The sequence below is a fragment of the Mizuhopecten yessoensis genome, unplaced genomic scaffold (assembly GCF_002113885.1).
Source record: "Mizuhopecten yessoensis strain PY_sf001 unplaced genomic scaffold, ASM211388v2 scaffold11085, whole genome shotgun sequence".
Classification (NCBI taxonomy): Eukaryota; Metazoa; Mollusca; class Bivalvia; order Pectinida; family Pectinidae; genus Mizuhopecten; species Mizuhopecten yessoensis.
This window is the reverse complement of record NW_018408872.1, coordinates 574,028-597,262: the sequence shown is the minus strand read 5'-3', so window position 1 is coordinate 597,262 and position 23,235 is coordinate 574,028. Positions and strand designations below refer to the sequence as shown.

The 23,235-nt window shown below is 34.4% G+C and overlaps 1 protein-coding gene across 1 annotated transcript; it reads left to right on the top strand.

Annotated features, from left to right (window-relative positions):
* The first annotated feature begins 3,272 nt into the window (after positions 1–3,272).
* On the top strand, positions 3,273–17,328 carry LOC110465515 (ataxin-7-like protein 3). Its single transcript, XM_021521405.1, has 12 exons — positions 3,273–3,380; positions 5,275–5,390; positions 6,786–6,802; positions 8,601–8,802; positions 10,125–10,222; positions 11,407–11,493; positions 12,220–12,288; positions 12,876–12,901; positions 13,437–13,480; positions 13,728–13,796; positions 14,823–14,956; positions 16,124–17,328. Exons 1-12 carry the CDS (start codon positions 3,330–3,332, stop codon positions 16,285–16,287), a joined length of 1,077 nt encoding a protein of 358 aa, XP_021377080.1. The 5' UTR covers positions 3,273–3,329; the 3' UTR covers positions 16,288–17,328.
* The last annotated feature ends 5,907 nt before the right edge of the window (positions 17,329–23,235 follow it).

Here is a 23,235-nt window from a genome sequence, read left to right as displayed (position 1 = left end):
CCCGTAAATATACATGTTTAAGTTTTAAAATACATTAAGTTTTTGTCTTGGAATAGGATATCAATAATAAACTCATTGGGACACGCTTCCTGACTTTGGCTGACACCGAGAATGATTATCAATTCATAAGTTCCGCGTCAATATGTGGATATATATTACTACTATTCCTATTAAATCAAGGACAAAGTACACATTGATTCGTGTAGAGGATAACGTTTAATATGTCAGGTCAACCGTCATCTCGGCTAGATTTGGTAATTAGAAACCTTGGGATGACTGATTTGATTGAAACGGTCCAGACTTAATTATTTCTATATCTAATATTATTTACCATAAGTATAATAAGGAAATATAACTCTGCTTAAGGTCCATCAATAGTATTCAATGTAGAATCTTGTAAATGATGTTCCTGTAATTTGCTCGTTCAGCATCAGTTCCCTCGCCTATTTAATATTTATAGATAATGCTGGTTGTTACACCCAGTGCTCCTACGATTGAGATCATGTGTTCTGTGCTGAATCATTGAATAAACTGATAAACATTATAATGTCGATGTTATAATCTCATCTAGTCATCCGATTATTTTATATTCATATACTTAATTGGTTTTATGCACCTCCCCTCTTGCATCAACAGTAGTTTATACCAACTTATAGATCCGTCCTAGCATCACCAATGAGTCCCAGGGGGATGAAAAGCTCTATGGCCAAAATTATGTAATTATACTTTCGATGTAGTAGATTCTGCTGACGCATCTCTTCGTCCCTGAGGTTTGGCGTAACCTTGGTGGCCACAGTCGTCTCTTTTGAATAGTGGCATGGTTTAGAATATACACGCTTTTCTTATTATTGATTTGAAATTAACTAGTGCCCATCTAATTTTTTAGATTGGTTTAAAAACTCATATAATTAAGGTGCTGTATGCACCTCGCCTGCTGCTTCAACGGTGGTTTTTTGTATTTCCACCTTTTTGGACCCAATCATCAGCGATGCAGTGGAACTCATTCATTTCTAGCATACTGTATCAATTACCAAATCTGGCAGGTGAAATCACATGTGTGTGTGTCTTACGTTGTTATCTAAGTCCGTGATCTGATATCATTCTAAATTGTCTAGCTCTTGAAATGTTAAAAACAACTTATTAACTAATACGAATATTAAGAAATTGAAGTAAATTTTACATAAATTATTGTAAAAATAAAGTTAGTTATATATTTCCTGAATAGCTATAAGTTAATTATTATGGAGTTTCTTCTTTTTAAAGGTGATGAATCGAACTTCCAAAACTGTTATTGACGCATTCCGACTAATGCGCATTCACTGTTTGTTTTTAGACTAGACGTTCCTTGGGCTCGGGTTGGAACCGTAAAACAACAGGAATGTCAAGTAAAAAATACTGTAGCGAAACTGGACTAGGTCGATCGTCGGCGAGCAGGTACATGTAGCTCAACTGGTAGAGCGTCCGTCTAGAGTTCGGAGGGTCCCGGGTTCAAACCCCGGTCTCGCCGTGCATTTTTCCTCTCCTGTTACAATACAAAAATGCTCAAGGTGGAGGACAAAACAAAAAAAAAAGATAATAGAGTACCCGAAGCTGTAAAGTCAACTTTAAGTACAGGGTGCTGACCATAGAAACCTATGAATACACAAGGATATCAAGAAACCCGTGAATATGTAGGCACGTGTATATGTATGTTACATGCACCAGTGTGACCAGTGAGTCACTTATTGTATGTACCAGTATGACCAGTGAGTCACTTATTGTATGTACCAGTATGACCAGTGAGTCACTTATTGTATGTACCAGTATGACCAGTGAGTCACTTATTGTATGTACCAGTATGACCAGTGAGTCACTTATTGTATGTACCAGTATGACCAGTGAGTCACTTATTGTATGTACCAGTATGACCAGTGAGTCACTTATTGTATGTACCAGTATGAATGACCAGTGAGTCACTAATTGTATGTACCAGTATACGTATGACCAGTGAGTCACTTATTGTATGTACCAGTATGACCAGTGAGTCACTTATTGTATGTACCAGTATGCATCATCCGAACCTAAAACTCATCATTGGGTATTCTTGGGGGAAACCATGACCTTTTATTCTATACAAAGCGCTATCTTGAATGTATACAAATATATTGACATAAACCTTCGATCCTCGTGCCACTAATTACGAGTTATATAATTTGATGAAACCTGACAGTCAACAGTCTGTTACATAAACGTATGTCTCTAATAAGTGACAGCAGTTAATTATAATGAGTTGCAGCTAAATGTAAAATCCAGTCGGAGACTAGCTTATCAAGCACAGGGACCTGAGAATTTGTTACAACTATATGTACGTATCAATCTAATTAAAAGTACATCTTCACATCGCTCCCGTTTATCAGTAAACGGGAGCGATGTGAAGATATAATTTTAATTAGATCGACGTACGTATATGTGTATATTTTGACCAAAACTGAGGTAATCAGAGCATATTACACGTTTTAGGAAAATGCAACCCCAGTGATTGCATTTATATCATTGGGGTGGCTAGCTATTTACAAAAATTGTATCTAAACCGTAAACACGTGAAAATAATAGGCTGAACTGAACACCTTAGTTTAGGTCCAAATAAAGATATAACCACTGGAATATGTCATAGCAAATTCGAAGGATCAGTGTGCGTCACCTTGTTGATGAGACAAGAAAACTAGTTCGATGATCCTTTGATGTCTATCAAAAGATTCTCGCGGTCGCGTAACGGTACAGTTATCAGCCAAGCGATTGGTCAGTTTTTTTTAACCTGAAACCAATCAAATAGCTAGCCATGTGCCTTTAATTTTGCTATGACATATTCCTGGGGTGCAGAGAGCGAAAGTGAACGTAACCCCTGGAGTATCGAGGATGCAAACATTATAGTTAAGTCTATCATCAATGCATATCATTCTAAAAAAATAAAATTATGCGTATGCATGCATGTTACGTTTTGTTGCGTAGTTACTCTCACTCCTTGGAGTATCGTGGATGTTGCTGCCGCCGTTATGTTACCGTCCAAAAAATAAATAAATAAAACGGGCTTAACTAAATCCTTGTGTTCCATATGTCAAAACAGTAACCAATTAACAATAACAAAGGAAAAACATCATGTCAGCAAGATTATAATTATCATAGTTGCATTTATTATTTAAACCCAACTCCTCACATCTTAGGGTCAGATTCCGGATTCTGCAATGCCCGTGTCCGACTCCTTTTGTCAGAGCCAAGAGCGCCAGTTCACACTTCCGGTGTCTGTCATCGGTGTTTGTTTCTTGTGTTGACGCAAAAAAAATCTTCAAGGCATGGATAACAAAACTCCGCATTGTCAACAGAATGGAGACACAGGTTTACAGGTAACTACGCATTTCCTTGTATTTTACAAATGGACTCACTGTACAACACCAACATGCTGAAGGCTATTTCCGAAGCAGCACAATATTGAAGTAGGCAAACAGCTGCAGACACCTGCCCTTTTTTCAAAGCAGACGAACAATACGAGTATCGTTATTAACTATGCGAATGAAAATAAATCCACATAGACATTATAATCGAAGTCTAAAAAATTGTAGCTCTGATATTTACGGACTCAGAATAAGACAAGATAAGCTATATTTAAACTCGGTAAGTCTAGGAATAACCTGATAACAATAAAACACGAATAAACACAAGCTCTACTGTAATTAACAGGTCGGGGAAAACCACTAACGGGCGTATAATACGCAAACTCGCCTATTACACGCCAATTGGGGTATGGATTTGTTACTAAAAATAGCCAAAATCACTTTAATCTTAACTTTTTCATTTTTTTTGTCCAAGTCGCATTTATTTAATCATGAAACATCCTACAAATGCAAATAGAAAATTTATTTCCATGTAGGAAAGTACCAAAAATAGATGCAATACTTCTGGTAGAGTTACATTAAGTTTCTAAGTAGCCAACGCTTTCAGTAAACATATTTTAGCAAAATATTGTTTACCTTGTCGTAAATAAATGCGATTTTTAATAATATATTGCAAAAGTTACTTTTAAAGCGATTTGGGTTATTTTTAGTAACAAATCCATACTCCAACTGGTGTATATAATAGGCAAGTTTGCATATTATACACAAGTTGGTGGTTTTCCCCAACCTGCTAAAGACTAATATTAAATAAGTGGAGACCGGATTAAGTTTGGCCTATTTGTATTAAAGTTGTCCTGGGAAGCATAGCATTCGTTTATGACAAACACGTCCGTAATAGAAGAATAATTAACTTTTCCTATCGGAATATTGAATGGTCGAACTAGCCCCGCCTTGGGATAAGTTCGGACGGTACCGTTCAGACAGACAGTTGGGTAAGTTCGCCTCACGTCAGTTTATAGTTGTATGAGGATGCATGCTAGCAATCAGCTGCTAGCTACTATCAAAGAGTCTTCATCCCTCCTGTTTCTCATATATGTTAGAAAAGTGTTCATAATACTTGTTACGGAAACGGGTTCAACCGTTGCTTCGCCCTAAATCCTGTTCGCACTGAGGGTTGTTTCGCCCTGAATCCTGTTTGCCCTAAGTTGTTTCGCCCTAAAAAAAATATTTAATTCATACGCTTATATAATGATTAATATTTAAATATATCAACTAAACTTATTGATGACTTTCTACAATGTTGTTTGGTATATTTCAAGTAGAGTAAGTATGTGGGAGTGGAGTCAGCTTTTCACAGCTGCCGTTTGTCACACTCGCTTAAAAACAAGACAATCACATTTTGTTTATGAAATTGATAAAAATTATATAGAAGACCAAGAACATGCACTTAATTTGTGACTTAAACTACCGAAATTGACAGAAAATACCAAACCATGTTTCGCCCTTATATTTTTGTTTTAGGGTGAACATCCTAGCGCAAATCAACCTAGGGCTAACAAGATTTCGGGCGAAACAACCAGTAACCCTTGTTACAGGGGTTGATGTGGACACCAGTTTATAGCATGTTATAATATTAGTGATCGACTCTGTCAGGACTCACTCAGTTTATTTTAAAAATGACAGAATATTTTGATATGTTGTATCTCATTTTGAGGAAGTTAATCACGCTACTATATGTAAGATACATTATAAATAATTATCCTAATAAGTTTAATTTGGATGTCTTAACCTTTAAGATATGAAAGCTGAAATGGTTATTTGGGGTTTAAAAATTTGATTACAATTTTCAGACATCTTTAAGACATCAGTTATGATGCTGTCTTGTGCTCTTTCTTCATTTTGGCAGGGTATGCTGACAGATGTCATGAATGAGCTGATTGATGAAGTGACACTCGGTCTTTGCTTTGATATTCACAGAGCTTCAAAAATTGGCACATTGTTTTTAGGGGATACAGATCCCAAGTAAGTATATTATTCTACAACACTTACAATGTGTATATAGCAATTTATTACTGTGTCTATGCTAATTTTGTATGCTTCATCATTTAATCCTACTGATATATAGATAGTCACATCATACAAAGTTTCTCTGTTTTTAACATTCTATTATATGTCCCTGATAAACAACATTCAGTATCTTAGATGTGTACGTACATTCTTTTCATCATTTAGTAATTGATAAGTGATAAATTCGTGTAAAATTGATTGAAAGTCAAGGTCGACGCAGATTTCTCGGTTCACATGTTTATTTCCACAATATGTGGAACATAATCAAAGCCCTACAAAGAAACAATACAATTGATTACATAATGAAACACAGTACTTACATATAATTCCTAACATTCAGTGCATACATTTTTGTACATTCACACACAATAGGTTATTCATATTAGGAATAATACTTTAACTTTACAATGTCTGACTTCATCATAATCAATAGTAGAAATTACAGTACTTATACAAATTACTTATACATGTATTGTTTACAATTATCCTTATCAATTAGCACTTGTTTACATTATCATATACAAAATTAGATTACCTACTCAAACTATGGGTTGGGGGTTTACACAGAATGAAGATCTGTATCCGTTCTCTATCAAAAACTCTATTATCTCTGTAAAAGAGACACGTAATTCACAGTTTACATCATGTTGATAATAAACATATAAATACATTACTTTAAAAAGATCTATCTATGTATTGATTGAATACACATGTACATGAGATCAAGATTCTGATAATTTTATAAAAAGTACAATTTCACAATATAATTAATGCTACTTTATCCAATATCTCATTAATACAGTAATTTAACATAAACCCATAACAGAATAAGACTTTGTCACATCTATATGTGTACATACCAGATCTGGAGTAACAAAAAAAAAGACTTCAAACTTCTGGATATAAAATACATCCACCCTTTAGCTCTGTCTATGAATGAGTACTAAAAACCGCGCCAAAATATGTAACATGTATATTTAGAACAATTACCTTATAAGTTATATTGACGTAACAAGGTAAGACACAGGTAGAAGGCACAGTGATCGTACACAGCACATGTATATGCGAACAGCACTATATACGCAGCGCAACAATTAATTTAATTTAAAAACATTTTATCACAGCTTTTAATAAAACATCAATATTTTCACATATTTTTTTGTTACAATCGTATATTTTTACATACTGGTAGTGGTATATATGTGTCAATTACTTTATTTTACATGCAGAATTGTAGAGAAAATGACAAAAAGTAAATATGTTAAAAAGTTATGATAATGAGTAGCTAAAATGATAAACATGGTATTATATTATAATCATGTTAAAATGTCTTTCATGATTTCTTTGCAGGTCACAACGAGAATATGGTAAGTGGATTATTGATGTCATGAAAAATGCATATATTATATATATATACAGTGCATACATGATTTGCCTTTTTCAGGCCAAAAATGAAATAAAGTTTGATGGGCACAGACAGACCAACTGGGGATTTATGTGCCGAACAAAATCATTTTTTGTACAGAATTTTTCTTTCTTCAAGAGTAGGTATAACAACTGAAATTTAAGCTGAAATTTAACTTTGATACTTTGCTATTGCTGTTTTGTAAGAAAGAAGTTAATAAAGTTATGTTTTCTTTAATACCTTGTTCATTAATAACCATCAGTCTTTCTGTTCTGGGAATGTAAAAAAAAAAAATCCTACCATCCCAGGCCAATCTTCAAAGTGGTGGGTGACTGGATAAGCATCATGGCCGACAGGCAGCCATCTTGGATTTTGATAGTGAAAGTTTGTTATCGCTTTTTCTCCGAAAGTAGAAAGGGATCTTTTTAAAATTTTATATGTAGGTTCCCCTTGGTTATTATTTGTGCAGGGCAATTTTTGAGACTGATCAGATAAACAACATAGCCGACAGGCAGCCATCTTGGATTTTGATATTGAAAGTTTGTTATCGCTATTTCCCCAAGAAGTACCCGAGGGATCTTTCTCAAGTTTTATATGTAGGTTCCCCTTACTCCATAGCTGAGCAGGGCAACTTTTGAGACTGATCAGTTAAACAACATGGCCGACAGGCAGCCATCTTGGATTTTGATTGTGAAAGTTTGTTAGCGCTATTTCTCGAGAAGTACCCAAGGGATCTTTCTCAAATTTTATTTGTAGGTTCCCCTTAGTCCTTAGCTGTGCAGGGCAACTTTTGAGACTGATCGTATAAACAACATGGCCGACAGGCAGCCATCTTTGATTTTGATATAGAAAGTTTGTTATTGCTATTTCTCCAGGAGAACTAGAGGGATCTTTCTCAAATTTTATATGTAGGTTCCCCTTGGATTTTAGCTGTGCATGGCATTTTTTAAGACTGATCGGATAAACAACATGGCCGACAGGCAGCCGTCTTTGATTTTGATATAGAAAGTTTGTTATCGCTATTTCTCAGGAAGCACTTGAGGGACCTTTTTAAAATTTTATATGTAGATTCCCCTTGGTTATTATTTGTGCAGGGCAATTTTTGAGACTGATCGTATAAACAACATGGCCGACAGGCAGCCATCTTGAAATTTGATAGTGTAGGTTTGTTACCGCTATTTCTCCGGAAGAACAAGAGGGATCTTTCTTAAATTTTATATGTAGGTTCCCCTTGGTCCTAGCTGTGCAGGGCAATTTTAGAGACTGATCGGATAAAAAACATGGCCGACAGGCAGCCATCTTGGATTTTGATAGTGAGAGTTTGTTATCGCTATTTCTCGGGAAGTACGGGAGGGATCTTTCTCAAATTTTATATGTAGGTTCCCCTTGATCTCTCTGTGTGCATGTTATATTTTGAGACTGATCATAAAAACAAAATGGATTAAAAGAAGAACTAAACAGATCTTTCTCATATTGCAATGATCGATTCTATTTCTTTCACTTAATTTAAGTACTGTACTAGTAAATATGTGAAATGACAAACACACTTTGAAGATTGGCCTTCATACACATCAATATTAAGTTTAGATCAAAAGTTACCTCAAGGAGCATTTACTGTTAACATGACTCGATCAAACAGATTAGAGGAAAGAAGAGAAAAGATCGAACTGACAAAGAACTAATGAAGATGGTACAAAGGTGGGTGCCAAGATCCCTCTGGGATCTCGTGTTTTTTAAATGTGTATATATTTCCTCAACAGAAATAGTAGAAAAGCTGGGAGTGGATGTGTTTGGACAGGTAGCAACAAAAAAGCAGTTTGAATGTGTCTGTCCAAATTGTCAGCGGAACCTTGCAGCATCCAGATTTGCTCCACACCTTGAAAAGTGTATGGGCATGGGCAGAAATAGTTCAAGAATAGCAAGTCGCCGCCAGGCCCGTATCGCCAAGGAAAGTGAAACAAGGTACTTGTTTATCTCACTTGTCTGCCAAACAGGTCTGTTCTAGTTATATAAATAGAGCACCTCTGGAAAAAATTAAACAGAAAAGTGTGTAATTAGGACTGAATCTGCCAAATAATGATGCTAAGGTAATAGTAGTGTTGTACTGACTAATAATTTAAGTCAAATGGAATAACATTTGAATAAAAGGAATCAATTAGGAGGCACAGTAGTCAAGTGGTAGGATTAAAAAGCCAGGCTCGTGACCGAAGGGTTCGAGTCACGGCACGGCACTGTGTTGTATCTNGCCAGGCTCGTGACCGAAGGGTTCGAGTCACAGCACGGCACTGTGTTGTATCTTTGAGCAAGATACTTTACTCCGATTGTTTCAGTCTACTCAGCTGTAAATGAGTATGTGGTTGGGCAGTGCTAGAATTGTAGAATATTATCTGTGAGCGCCGAAATGGCAGCACCGGCTGTATGCTCCCCTGCAGGGAGTTGAGAAAGATGTTGGCTGGTTGCAAAGGCCCTTTAACCACAGATAATAATTTGTGAACCGCTTTGAGATGACCTACAAACTAATGAAGTTGTGATAAAGCAGTATATAAGAACCGTAAATTATTATTATTATTTATCAATGTACTGAAAAATTTCATGCATAAGAGGATCAGGGCAACCATTCCAGCACGGGAAGGCATACCTGGTACTGTCTTGTTCACTATAGCATCAAATCTATTTTTCACTTATTGAGGGGTCGATGCAGTCTTGGGTTAATATTGCAATTGTTGTTTAGGGTTAATTGGCGTTATTTTGTCATAATACCCTTAAATAAATTCTTTCAACATTGACAATAAAAGATGAGTTATATTTTTAAAATAAAGGTGAACATGCACTCAAGTAAACCAGTTCTATTCTGACAGCATGTATCACAACTGTATGTGCATTTGATGTTGTATGTTTGGATGTATCGATGTTGATATAAAAATCATACATATAAGTTACATCTTGTTTATACGTATAAAGATTTGATTTGAATGACAATTTAGAAGATTTGATACCTGTATGTTGAGTTTGAAGAAAGCAATCTGTTTATGTGAGTTACCATATACATTTACAAATCATTTTAAATATGCCAGACCAATAAGTTAACCAAGACTCAGAAATGAGGCTGGAATTCTTTTATACTGGAAAAGGAACACACCACCCTTTGCGAAAACCTTCTGCCTTGAAGAAAATTGTTCATACACTGTACATGTCAGAGAACAACAATCAAAAAAAAAAAAGACTTTTTTTAAACTCAGCAATGTGAATATTTGTTTAATTGTTGTTTATATGTGATTTTAAAGTAGTCGAGTAGCTACGACGGGGAAGGGTGACAGTGACGACCATGACAGTCCAGATGATGATAATGATGTTGACTGGAGTTACAATGTCGACAAGAAAGGTACTTTTATTATACTTATACTTACTTAAATTGTAAATAATAATACTTTCCTTAGGTGTCTGCTGCATATGTTTATATTATTTACAAATGGACTGCACATATCTACTAAGGAAGCATACATACCCGGTAGCTACATAGGCTCGAACGATCATTGTTCAACATTTTGTCAACTTGATAAGTTTATACAATAGTAACATACAGTGTATAAATTCACTTTTCATCAGCAGGAAAATAGACTTGCGTTGATTTCCTTAGCAGCTGTGCAGAGTTGCTTGTAAATTCATTAGTTGAAGTACTGTCCTGTAATTCAACATTTGGAACTTTTTATCAAATAATTTTGTTTTGTCAATGTGTGATGTGGTTCAACAAAATGGGCTATTGGAAGTACTGTGGACTAAACTGAATCAGGTCAAGTCATGCATTGTCATTGTCTATTCTACTCTCTGCCAATAGTAGGGTGTCATTTGCCATAATAACACTTTTAACCATTTTTTTTTATTGGTTGGACAGGAATTCTTCACATTGAGTGTAACGCAGTATGAATATTAAAAAGTCTTATTTAGTTAGAATGGACAAAGTATCAACAACAAATTCGTTCAGCGTAATTTTTGACAATTTTTACATTTGAAAAGTCAACAAACCAATTTTCTTTGGAATGCTGCTTGGTATACAGTCAATACACATTGTATGAAATATTGTGCAAGTAGTATTGTCAAGACGTAGCATTAATGAATCGACCGTTAAGGACTTGCCAGTACCAGTGAGATAACAGGGTTCCAGGTAGTGATGTGATGAATTGATTTACCTGGATAAACAGTATATTAATAATCATAGTGTATATTTACAGAGTAGAGTTGTGCTCTTTTACACTGATTATCGGATGCGATTATAATTTTAACTCATCAAGAAAGGAATGTAGTATGGTAGATGTAATATTACAGTTAAACCTGTCTTAGGTTTTGCTATTAAAGCTACCATTTGTCTAGAACTATTGGTTTAATATCCAACTGTTTCTTTCCTTGTATTAACATACTATTTATCAAGGCCACTTGTTTGTTCACGCCCATTTTGTTTTCCTCCGCAGGTGGTTTTTACAAAGAAATTTGATTCACTTTAATTTACAGAATGTTTAGGGAAGAACAGGATTTTAACAACATGTTAATTTTTCTATGTTTCTATTTAAGTGAAAAAGTTGAAGAAAGAAAAGATTTTAACACATTCTCCTAGAAGGAACAAGCATAATAAGTTCAGGAATGGAAATCATTTAGCTGGTAAGATTTGGTGAACGATTGAATTGCATCTGAGCAGGGGTTTCAATTGTAGTCAGTAGCCGGTTAAAATACCCTTCGTTCTACTACAGATATTTCACCGGCTACTTCATGTAAAAATTAAATTAGAATAGAAATGGTGTACTATAAAATGTACAGATATTTACTACCTACTTTGTTTTGATACATACCACTTGAAATCTGATTGAAGCTCCTGACAGTAGAGTATGGAAGAAATTAATTCATACTATTAAATTGAAGTATTGATTATGGAACATCCAACAAGTTTTACAGGTATTTGACAGAATCTTTATGGGAAGTAATTTTGAAAACAGAAAATTCTGCAGTTGAAACTCTAAGTAAAGTTGTTTTGTAATTCATTAATCTTATACATTGGCTAATATGTTGATCAAGACTCTTGGTTAGAACCAATCATAACCAAACATAACCAAACATAACCAAACATATCCAAACATAACCAAACATAACCAAACATAACCAAACATATCCATATACATAACCAAACATATCCATACATATCCATGATTCATAAGTGTCACAACAGGACTTAACTATCAATAAACTAACCCCTAGCTTGTAAATCATTTGTCCAACAGGGTATGGATCAAATGATTTTTATATTATAATCCTTTCAATCAAATTCCATTTGTTGTGTGACGGTGGAATAGAAACATAAGCTGCCTGTACATGTTTTATATATTTGACCAGGTGATAACAGCTCTGATCGCTCGGGAACACCTGAACCTACCATACCTAGCTATGAATTGATGACAGTCGGTATGTACAGTAAGGTTTTCAGATATACCTGTCAATCTGAGAATACAATGCTGCTCATTATTGGAAAACAATTTATGAATTCGTAATTTTGATTCAGAATAATAAGATAAAAATGCCATCCATATGTCTTTTATTTGCACATGTACAATCAAATTAGATATTTAATTCATATTCTGTTGCCTTTTCCAATTCATGTATCTTTTCAATTTTTGAAATTGTGAATGAAGTATTAGAAATAATCTACAAACATATTTTCATATTTCTTAATCATTTTATTAAGAAAACGAATGTAACAAAAAAGCAATCCTCTATCCATCTAGTAGAAAGATAGAGCACAAAATCAACTACAACACTCTGCAATGAAAATGATGTTTAAACTGATTTTTAATTTTTGAAGCAGTTGTAATAAGTTTCTTGATACTTTTTCTTGGATCACATATATAGATTAAAGTAAAACTTTATAGGACATAAAATGAGTGAAAATCGGTTATATTGTGTTGACAATCTCAAGAGTGTAGATACTGAAATTCAGTTACAATTGTAGAATGATTTTTCATGATTTTATATCTCACTTTTCTGTTATACAGAAGAAAGAAAACAGCTTCTGCTACAGGTAAGTGCAGGTTTAACATAGATTTATAAGTATAGTGGTGTTGTGGAAATACCATGTCCTTTATGTTAACGTTCTAACCATTACAATACCTAAGTTATATGCCAATATATATATATTGGCCGTTGCTTTAATAAGTAAGTAATAATTAGTCACTATACAATATTGCTTTAATAAGCAAGAGTAAAATTCCACACATATAAATATGTAATTCATTTTTTTTACAACAATTATGAAACAAGTTTTTACAACTTATATAAATCACTCTCGTTGGCCCTGATGTAAGCGTGAGGGGGTCCTAAATATGGGAGGAAACAAAGTACCTCACTTTCGCTCTCTGCACCCCTGGAATATGTCATAGCAAAATTGAAGGCACGCAGCTAGCTATTTGATTGGTCTCAGGTAAAAAAACTGACGGTCGTGTAATGGTAAAATTGACTGGCTTTGAAGTTGAATTAATGAATGTATTTGGAATATGTGCATGTTTTTAAAGAAATGGTATTTTAACATCCTTGATTTATTTTTCCATTTATTTCAGACTTGTGGAGTCATATCTGAACATACCAAGAAAATGTGTACAAGGTAAATATTACAAGGGCTGTTAAAGCTAGGGTCTGTGTTTGTGTAACTATAGTTGGATGATCTGTGTGTGAAGTAAATATGATGGTTTACATAATGTGTGATTGGTTTTTTTAAATTTTAAAATTCAATTTAATAATGTCATCATACATAATGTTGATGAATAGTTATAAATCACTTAACCGATATATGAAACCCTGTAAACGGGACCACTCGGGAGAAAAATCAATGGAAGATTTTTATTTTCCAGATCCCATCGCTGTCCACAACACACAGATGAACAACGGCGACAGGTTCGGGTGTTTCTGCTGGGGCATGCGTAAGTATGTTTTAGTCTAATGATCTTACACTGTTATAAATAGGTTGCCAATAATCCTGTGTGAATAATTTATAAAGTAACAGTGCTTTGCTACATACGCCATGTTTCACTTAAGTCATTGGGTATGACTGTTTGTACCTAATCATGTATCACTTTAACAAGTTTGCATTTATTTTTAGGATACAAATGGAACGGTTCTATCCTTTTGTCTGTCTGTAATGTCATGCTCGGGTGATTTCTTCCTTCCATTGCGATGGATCTTGATAATACTCAACAGCATTGTAGGTCATGACCTAAGTTTTTGTTGTGACCTTGACCTGAGATCATATCTGCAAGGATCTATTTCATGGACATCTAAAATGGGTTTTCAGGTCATAACTCTGCACTATTTGTCTGGATGGAATTTAACTCCGTAATGAAAGAAGGCATTCAATTTTATTTGATATCACTTATCCATTGTTTTCCTGAGATGAAATATATAAAAAAAAACATAACATTCACTTTAGACAGGGGTTTGTGTTTATTGCTATTCAAGCATCTTATAGTGTCATAACCATGCTCAAAGACCATTTATGTTTTGTGCAAGAGTATGATTAACACATATTGTTTTAAGTTCTTGATCTAAGAGCCTTTGCTTCTAGTTATTTCTCTTAAGACTTACTGTCACTCTATCGGAGATAAGTGTTTACAATGACCACTATTTGACAGCATAATAGTGTTAAATACTTAATTGAAGCTGTTCAGGTAATACAATGAATTTATTGACTTTGAACAAAGGCAAAACATAGGAAATCTGCTCTGACATTTTAAAAGACAAGGTGACCATGAAAGATTTGAAGTCTCCCTCAAAAAAATGCGGAAACTTGGACGGTACATGATATTGTCTAATACTCTTAAATGAACTTTGTCTTTAGCACACTAATTTTGTTTCTTAGTTCCCCTGGGGTTCATCATGGATATGTTTTACCTAATTATTTATTTTTGCCCAAAAATATATCTTATTGATTTTGTTGTTATTTTGTACAGAAATGTAGAGGATGATGTGCACATTGACATTGACAGTCTCGACGATGTTGACAATCAGTCACTCAGGGAGTCTTTACAATGGGAGGTAAACTCATCAGCCTCCTCTCCCACTGATTCCACATCTACAAATAACAGTTAGTACTATTGAAGTCGGGGAGGTAAACTCACCAGCCTACACTCCCACATCTACAAATAACAGTAAGTACTATTGAAGTCGGGGAGGTAAACTCATCAGCCTCCTCTCCCACGATTCCACATCTACAAATAACAGTAAGTACTATTGAATTCAGGGAGGTAAACTCATCAGCCTCCTCTCCCACTGATTCCACATCTACAAATAACCGAAAGAACTATTGAAGTTGGGGAGGTAAACTCATCAGCCCCCTCTCCCACTGATTCCACATCTACAAATAACTGAAGTAGGGGAGGTACTTTTATCTGCCCTCCTCTCCCACATCTACAAATAACAGGAAGTACTATTGAAGTCGGGGAGTTAAACTCACCAGCCTACACTCCCACATCTACTAATAACAGTAAGTACTATTGAACTCGGGGAGGTAAACTCATCAGCCCCCTCTCCCACTGATTCCACATCTACAAATAACAGTAAGTACTATTGAAGTCAGGGAGGTAAACTCATCAGCCTCCTCTATCACCGATTCCACATCTACAAATAACAGTAAGTACTATTGAAGTCGGGGAGGTAAACTCACCAGCCTACACTCCCACATCTACAAATAACAGTAAGTACTATTGAAGCCGGGGAGTAAAACTCATCAGCCTCCTCTCCCACCGATTCCACATCTACAAATAACTGAAGTAGGGGAGGTACTTTTATCTGCCCTCCTCTCCCACATCTACAAATAACAGTAAGTACTATTGAAGTCGGGGAGGTAAACTCATCAGCCTCATCTCCCACCGATTCCACATCTACAAATAACAGAAAGTACTATTGAAGTTGGGGAGGTAAACTCATCAGCCTCCTCTCCCACCGATTCTACATCTACAAATAACAGTAATTAGCACTAGTGAAGTCGGCGAGGTAAACTTATCAGCAACTTCTAGGTTTTTTGTAGTTTAGTAAATATTTAGTAAATTGTGGCTGTGATTCGTTGATCGGTAGCCCTGTGTTTTTACTATTTTTTATCAAATCACAAAGAGATTTAATTCAAAAACCTATTTATGTACCAGTAATAAGTTAGGGATATAGCAACCCTTTTATTTTTTCCGCTTTTAATACTCACCAGTACTTGTGAAATCCTGATGATGTGATGATAAAGGGTTTTTTTCTGCTCCTATAGGTACATCAGGTGCAAAGAAAAGACCCCCATCAAAATCAAATTCTTCAAAAAATTCTAACTCAAAAAAGAAGAAAGGCAGCAAACACACAACTAGCTCAGTGACAAATTCTCACGGAGGATCAGGGAACTCTATCTCCTCGTCTAGCATGTACGACTTTGAATGATGCCGGGAAGTGACCTAGTATGTTGTTATTACATGTCAACTCTATCTCCTCGTCTAGCATGTACGACTGAATGATGCCGGGAAGTGATCTAGTATGTTGTTATTACATGTCAACTCTATCTCCTCGTCTAGCGTGTACGACTTTGAATGATGCCGGGAAGTAATCTAGTTTGTTGTTATTACATGTCAACTCTTTCTCCTGTTGTAAGCAGCTTGTGTCTGTATATCAAACTGTAACTACCAGATCCATCAGTAATACTTATTTGATGTTCAAATCCTAACAAAAAATTCTTAAGATGAAATGAATTTTTGTCTTATGTATTTCTCTTGTATATTTTCTGATTTATTATATAACAACAATTAATACTGTTCTGTACGCGTATGACAGTATGCTGGAATTTTGACACTCTTTCTTCATTGTAAGAATGTTATTTTGTTCATTAAAAGAATATTGTTTGGTTAACTGATGTCATCATACTTAAAAACGCCTGTGAAGTTATGAACTATTGAAATGTTGATCTCAGCTTCTTCAATCAAAACCTCAATTTCAGTCCTATCGGGTTTCACAGAAATTAGTGAAGTTAAACCTGTTGTAGAACTGACATAACATATCAGAACTTGGAATTGTGTGTGAGGTGATGAGTTTTCTGAGTTAATCACTGCTCATTACTTACTGTAATACTCAAATTACATGTAGTAGTAGTAGAAGAAAATCTAAAAAAGGACGAACAAATTAAGTTATAATATAATATCTGGTGATCTTTCAGTATAGTAGCTTCAAAACTTCCTCAAAATCTTGTGTGAACTTGGTGAAAATACAGTTTGCTGTTAAATATCTGTTGTACTTTATCCGTTCAGTGTGAGAGGATGTATGTGTTATGTTTTACTTCAATGATGAAGTGTTTGTGTTCAATTTTGTTATCAAAAATGTTACATTATTAAGATATATTTAAATATGTAAATAGTCTTTCAAATGGTGTTTTTTTTTCAATTCAATTTCTAGCTGAATGTATATAATGGTGCCCGATTGTTTGAGAATGTATGTAAATTGTACTTGGATTGTTTGAGAATGTATGTAAATTGTAATTGCATTGTTTGAGAATGTATGTAAATTGTAATTGCATTGTTTGAGAATGTATGTAAATTGTAATTGCATTGTTTGTACATGTATAGTGCTTTAAATGGTTTTGATCCTTTATCCGATTTGTTGGTATAAATTTCATCTAGCACCATTAACCCTTTCACCACTGTAGACCAAAATGGACTCATCCAGATCAATGCATGGAAGAGTCTACTAAAGTTACATAGGGGTGAAAGGGTTAATAGACAACAGCCCATACAATCTCACGGTCAGATGGGCAACAGTTCCTCAGGGTTTATATAGTTCTCATTGTTTTCCAACCATAGATATAGCTTAAAGTAAAACTATTGTATAATGTAGCACTAATACATATGGTGTTGTTATGTTGTTTGCATGCTTTTTACAGATTCATAACATAATTTGTTAAATTTCATAACTGTTTTGGAGAGTAATCTACATGTATATCTAATGGATTGTTCAGAATATTTCAGAGATCTTTTTTTCTTTATAAACATGAAAAATGAACTGTATAAGTTTATATTTCAGTACATGTATTATAAACGTGGTAAGACGGGAAATTAATTTTGAACGTGTATTCAATATTTTTGTGTGCAAGTGTAATAAAAAGTTTATTTTAATGAAATAATGTACTGCATTGACATTTATTATTGGTTGTAGATCATTAACTGCTTTACAGTGTACTTTTTCTTTATTTATGTTGATAAACAAAAAGGTATATAAAGCAAAACATCTTTGTGCAAGTTATTTACAAATTATTTTGTGGAGATAAAGCAAATTAAAATTTGATGTTAAATATTTCTGTATTTGTTGGAGGAGAAAATGATAGTGTTTCAAATTAAATTATTTTGTGGAGATAAAGCAAATTAAAATTTGATGTTAAATATTTCTGTATTTGTTGGAGGAGAATGATAGTGTTTCAAATTAAATTATTTTGTGGCGATAAAGCAAATTAAAATTTGATGTTAAATATTTCCGTATTTGTTGGAGGAGAAAATGATAGTGTTTCAAATTAAAGTGCTAAAAGTAAGGGTGCATCAGAGGAGGAGTGCAAAATATAAATAAACCAGCTGAACATCTGGACTGAATGCATGAAATGATTAAGTGAAAGCATTGTAGCAATGGCTTTGTTATAAACAGTGTTTTGGTGTATCAGTCACTTAATTAAAGTTGTAATGAAGAAACACTGGCACATTGATTAGATCTATTCAACTATTCATAAAATGAGTTTGCCTTTTTTATATCTAGGCAGTGTGGTGTATTACATTGAAACATTGAAAGTGAATGGCTAGAAAATGCCTTCAAAAGTTATAGTATTGCATCTTAAGGTATATTATGTATATTAAACTCATTCAGTAGTAGCTATCAAAAAGTATCCATATTTTCCAGGTTATCTGATATTCAGATTTTGCTTGACAAAGTCCTGATAAAATTTTATAATTGGTAGATATATGTCGTATGTCATTCTTGTCAGAAGTGAATGTTACAAATTTGGGATCAGCCTATACATTATGTATAACTGTATGTCTAACAGTGTCGGGAAATATTTTCCACGTGTCTTGTTGGGAATCTTTTATTGCCTTATATGAACTGTTTTAAACCCAATCTTTCTTGTTGAAAGGTATCAATTTCAAAATTGACAAGATAGTTTTGTTCGTCTTAAAGCTTTGCATTTTTGATTGTAGTTATCTCCCTTTGACCTTAGTTATAAAGCATTTCAGAATGCCCTTCCTTACTGTACACATTCATACTACAAATGCCAAAGGCTACAACTGTTCACCTACCTGTAAGTAGATTTTGAATTATCATCTGTAGCAAGGTAATGTTTGTTAAAGGTTTAACATCAGGTGAAATCATTATCATGATGATGCTGACCAATTGCTGACCCTTATATTTGTAACTTGTAAACTAGTTGTTTATGGAGCTGGGCTGCATGAGATTGCCTTTGAGTTTGTCTCTAGGTAAATGGTCAAGATTACTGCTAATATACAACTTCTGCACATGTACCACAAAACTAACCAAGTTTCTTCAGGCCTATGGTCAAATATATCAGGCATGACTTTTTGGTTGAAAGATACTTGGGAGAAAGTTCAAGATATGGACCCTTGGGTCTGTTGAATTGAATTAAAATCAATGTACAAGCAACATATCTGATATAATATAAGTAAAGAGCAGGTGAGCCATTCAGGCCCCTTAACCTTTTGTTTTTCTTGCCCATCACCTTTTTACTAAACTGCAAATTGAAGTATCAAAAATTTAGTAGATTTCAGCCAACTTCAATGAAAATTAGTGAATTATGTGACATCACATGTATTGTCAATTTAATGCATCCTTTTCATTGCTTCTGTAACAGTACATTATTGCTGTGAGAGTGGATGTCAGGATTTTACTGGTTGATTGTCACAAGTTAAATAACACTGGCAGAAGAGCAAGTGGTGACACACAGTACCTGCTAGTGAATGATGGAGAGAAATGGAAGGTGTTAAATGAGTGAATTGAAATGAAATTGAGTTTTTGAATGCTGTATTTCAGATGATGAAAGATTGTGTGATATTTAATGGTGGATACAGTTTGTATTGACAATAAACTGTATAATGTCTCGTCTTGATTTTGTTTGTGTATCGAGAGCAAAACCCTTGGATTTTGGAATCAATTTTTAAAGGGCATGCAGGTCACCATGACCCTTTTGGAACAAATATCAATTCTTCAATCACATTCCATAGATAGTCATACAACTTTTCATGGTTCAACAGGGATCTTGGCGCCCACCATCGTACCATCTTCATTTGAAAGTTCTGTCAGTTTGATCTTTTCTCTTCTTTACTCATAGCTGTTTGCTCAGTTTGCCTGGCAGCCATTTTGTTCTTCTGATAAGTCTCAAAAGTTAAGATGAACAACTAAGGACCAAGGGTAACCTACATATCAAATTTGAGAAACACGGCCACCTGTCCAACATCTTGGTTTTCAGATCCCTACAGTACTTTTTGAGAAATGGGCAAACATACTTTTAACTCTAAAATTCAAGATGAATTCCTGTCGGCCATCTTGGTTTCGTGATCAGTCGATGATTTATGCATACATAGGGACCAGGAGGAACCTTCATCCTAAATTAGAGAAAAATCCATCCATTTATGATTACTTTCGGAGAAATAGAACTATCAAGATTTTTTTACAGACGAAGAGAATGACGGACCACAGATGCAGGGTGATTTGAATAACCGACCGTCTGATGAGTCTTGAATTAATTTTCAAATAAGTAACTACAACTGATCTTTGACCCCAAAATTGTTAGATTTAAAGCTAGAAAGGGGAAATCATTCAGTGAAAATTAGAATAGTCTAAAGTTGGTCTATCAGTATGTGATGGCCTTTAACCTTTATGCAAACCATGGATAGTGATATACCTGGTATAGAGGATAAATTGTGTTATTGGTAGATATCCCTTTAAATTCTGTTACTATCCAAACCATGGATAGTGATTATACCCGGTATAGAGGATAATTTGTGTTATTGGTAGATATCCCTTTAAATTCTGTTACTATCTAAACCATAAACCAGTGTTATCGCCTCACACATGGAGGGGAGATAACTTGTGTTTGTACATACACATGTCCACATTTTGTCATCACTAGTGACTTTATTTCTGAATTTTTGTATTGGTCAAGTAATAGAATACTAGTTTATACTCCACTGTCAAAGTCACTGTAACTATTTATGGAAAATCAATGTAACTGCTATAGTGACTTAATTTCTAAAACAAAATTGATAAACATGTATGGTTAAAGCATGAGAATACTTTAAACAATTTCATGATTTTGGGTGCCAAGTTCAAGGTCACCATTACAATTTATAGATTATATTTTTGTCATCACTCTGGTGACTCCATTGCTGCATGGACATTGATTAAATTTTATATACTGGTTCCAGTACGAGAAAACCTCAACCAAGTTCATATTCCTGGACACTAAGGTCAAGGTCACCTTCTCTGTTTCATATATTGATCAAGTTTGAGAATACATGTACCTCCAACATGTTCATATTTCAGGGTGCAAACATCAAGTTCAAGGTCACTGTTACTATTTATTTATTTTGTCATTGATCTATAATGACCTCATTCCTGTATCTTTATAGCCACATGTGAAGAGACTTGTATCTTTCGCCATGCATTGTTACACTACTGGTAAATGAACATCAAATTGTAGTAGATATTTTGTTGGTTTGGGTTCATTGGTTATTATGTCCTTACAACAGCCAGCATCATATAAGGACGGGGCCCACTTGTATAAAACATCTCAACTCTTGAGATTTTCTCAAGTCTAAGATTTCCCATAGACAATACATTGCTTGAGATTTTCCTTAACTTTGAGATGTTTTATACAAGTGGGCCCGGGTGTCTAGGGAGACACTGCCTGAAATAGAACGTAGACAGAAAAGAAAGAAGACAGAAAAGGTAGGAAACGAGATAGATCCAATGCATTGTAATAGGGGCAGCAGACCAATTCTGATCTCTTCCATATCCCCTTCCCCTTCGTAGAAGACACGAGAGGAAATTCCCCGATTCTGAAGGAGGCCTCACATTAGTCATCTTTTACGATACACATTCAGTGGGATACTGCAGGTCTATTCTTGTATCCTTTAATGCTTCAATGTCCGCTTAATAGAAGACAAGGAAGGAAAATTAATATGAAGAATCTCTGCATTTTTGCAAAAAGAAAAAACAAAACTTTTTTCTGAATGAAAATCACATTTTTTGTTTGTACATATTTATTCCATCTTGACATGATACGATATTACTGCACTCTCTACAACATAGTTTATGCGAGATCTTAGGGACTAGCAATTGACTTTTTATGTACAATCAAACTTGAAAGCGAATACAGAATATTAGTTAATCATATATAAAAAGCACAGCCTGTTCTTGGAATAGAAAATAGACTAAAAAGTATAGTATGTCTATGATAGTATAGCTACTACATTGGGTATATGTCATATTTTAGCAAAGCTTAGCTTCATAATACTGCTATAAAATTACACTAGGATATAAAATACTTGTATTATAAGTCCCATTTCATTGGATTGTTATTGATTTCAGATAATTTTATACAGATTTGAAACCAATCAAAAGTTTCAGCAATTAACACATCCTTGTGATTCTTAATTTCTTTCTTGTTTTAGCATTATGTATAAAATAGAAGGAATAGAGAGGCACCTGGACAAAACAAGCCTAGTATATAGTGTTCTGGAGTAACGTATTTAGATATGGTTCTCTTCTCCTTCGACATATCTAGATATCGGTACGTACTCTTCATTCTCACTGAACAGTCTCATACACAACATGTACTTGACTGTGACCAATTCCATGTCCAATACTACACCCCGCCTTGTGCTGTATTGTAGATTTTACATATATTGGTCAATTTTGGAGCAAGAAATTATTCCTACAGCAATTAATTAACAATGTACTCAATTCCATATATGCTCCCTAACTTAAAGGGTTTCTTTAACTTGTGTTTAACATTCAAAACCATTAATAATTAGTTTAGGAAAACAAATTCTAACTTGAGATTTTTCCTTTGAATTTAAGCAATCCTTTCAAAAAGAGAAAATTATGATACGAAACTGGAGCCAATGCCTATTGGACCTTGAATCTTTTATCTAAGGACTTTGAATCCTTCCTCCCCAGAATAATATCTCAGACAAAATATCAGATCTTATATTTTTCTAATGCAAGAATGTCTATGTTAAATGGTTCAGATCTCCAGCAAAATATGACTTAGTAAGACATACATAAGCCATACACTGCTCCTGCCAATTTTCATCCAATAAAATTGGAATCATGAAATTGAAATTG

Bases quoted from the DNA above. Each gene is read 5' to 3' on its own strand.
- LOC110465515 (XM_021521405.1), top strand. From the start codon at position 3,330: ATGGATAACAAAACTCCGCATTGTCAACAGAATGGAGACACAGGTTTA. The intron at 3,381-5,274 runs GTAACTACGCAT...TCATTTTGGCAG, and splicing joins ATGGAGACACAGGTTTACAG to GGTATGCTGACAGATGTCAT. The intron at 13,481-13,727 runs GTAAATATTACA...TTTATTTTCCAG, and splicing joins ACCAAGAAAATGTGTACAAG to ATCCCATCGCTGTCCACAAC.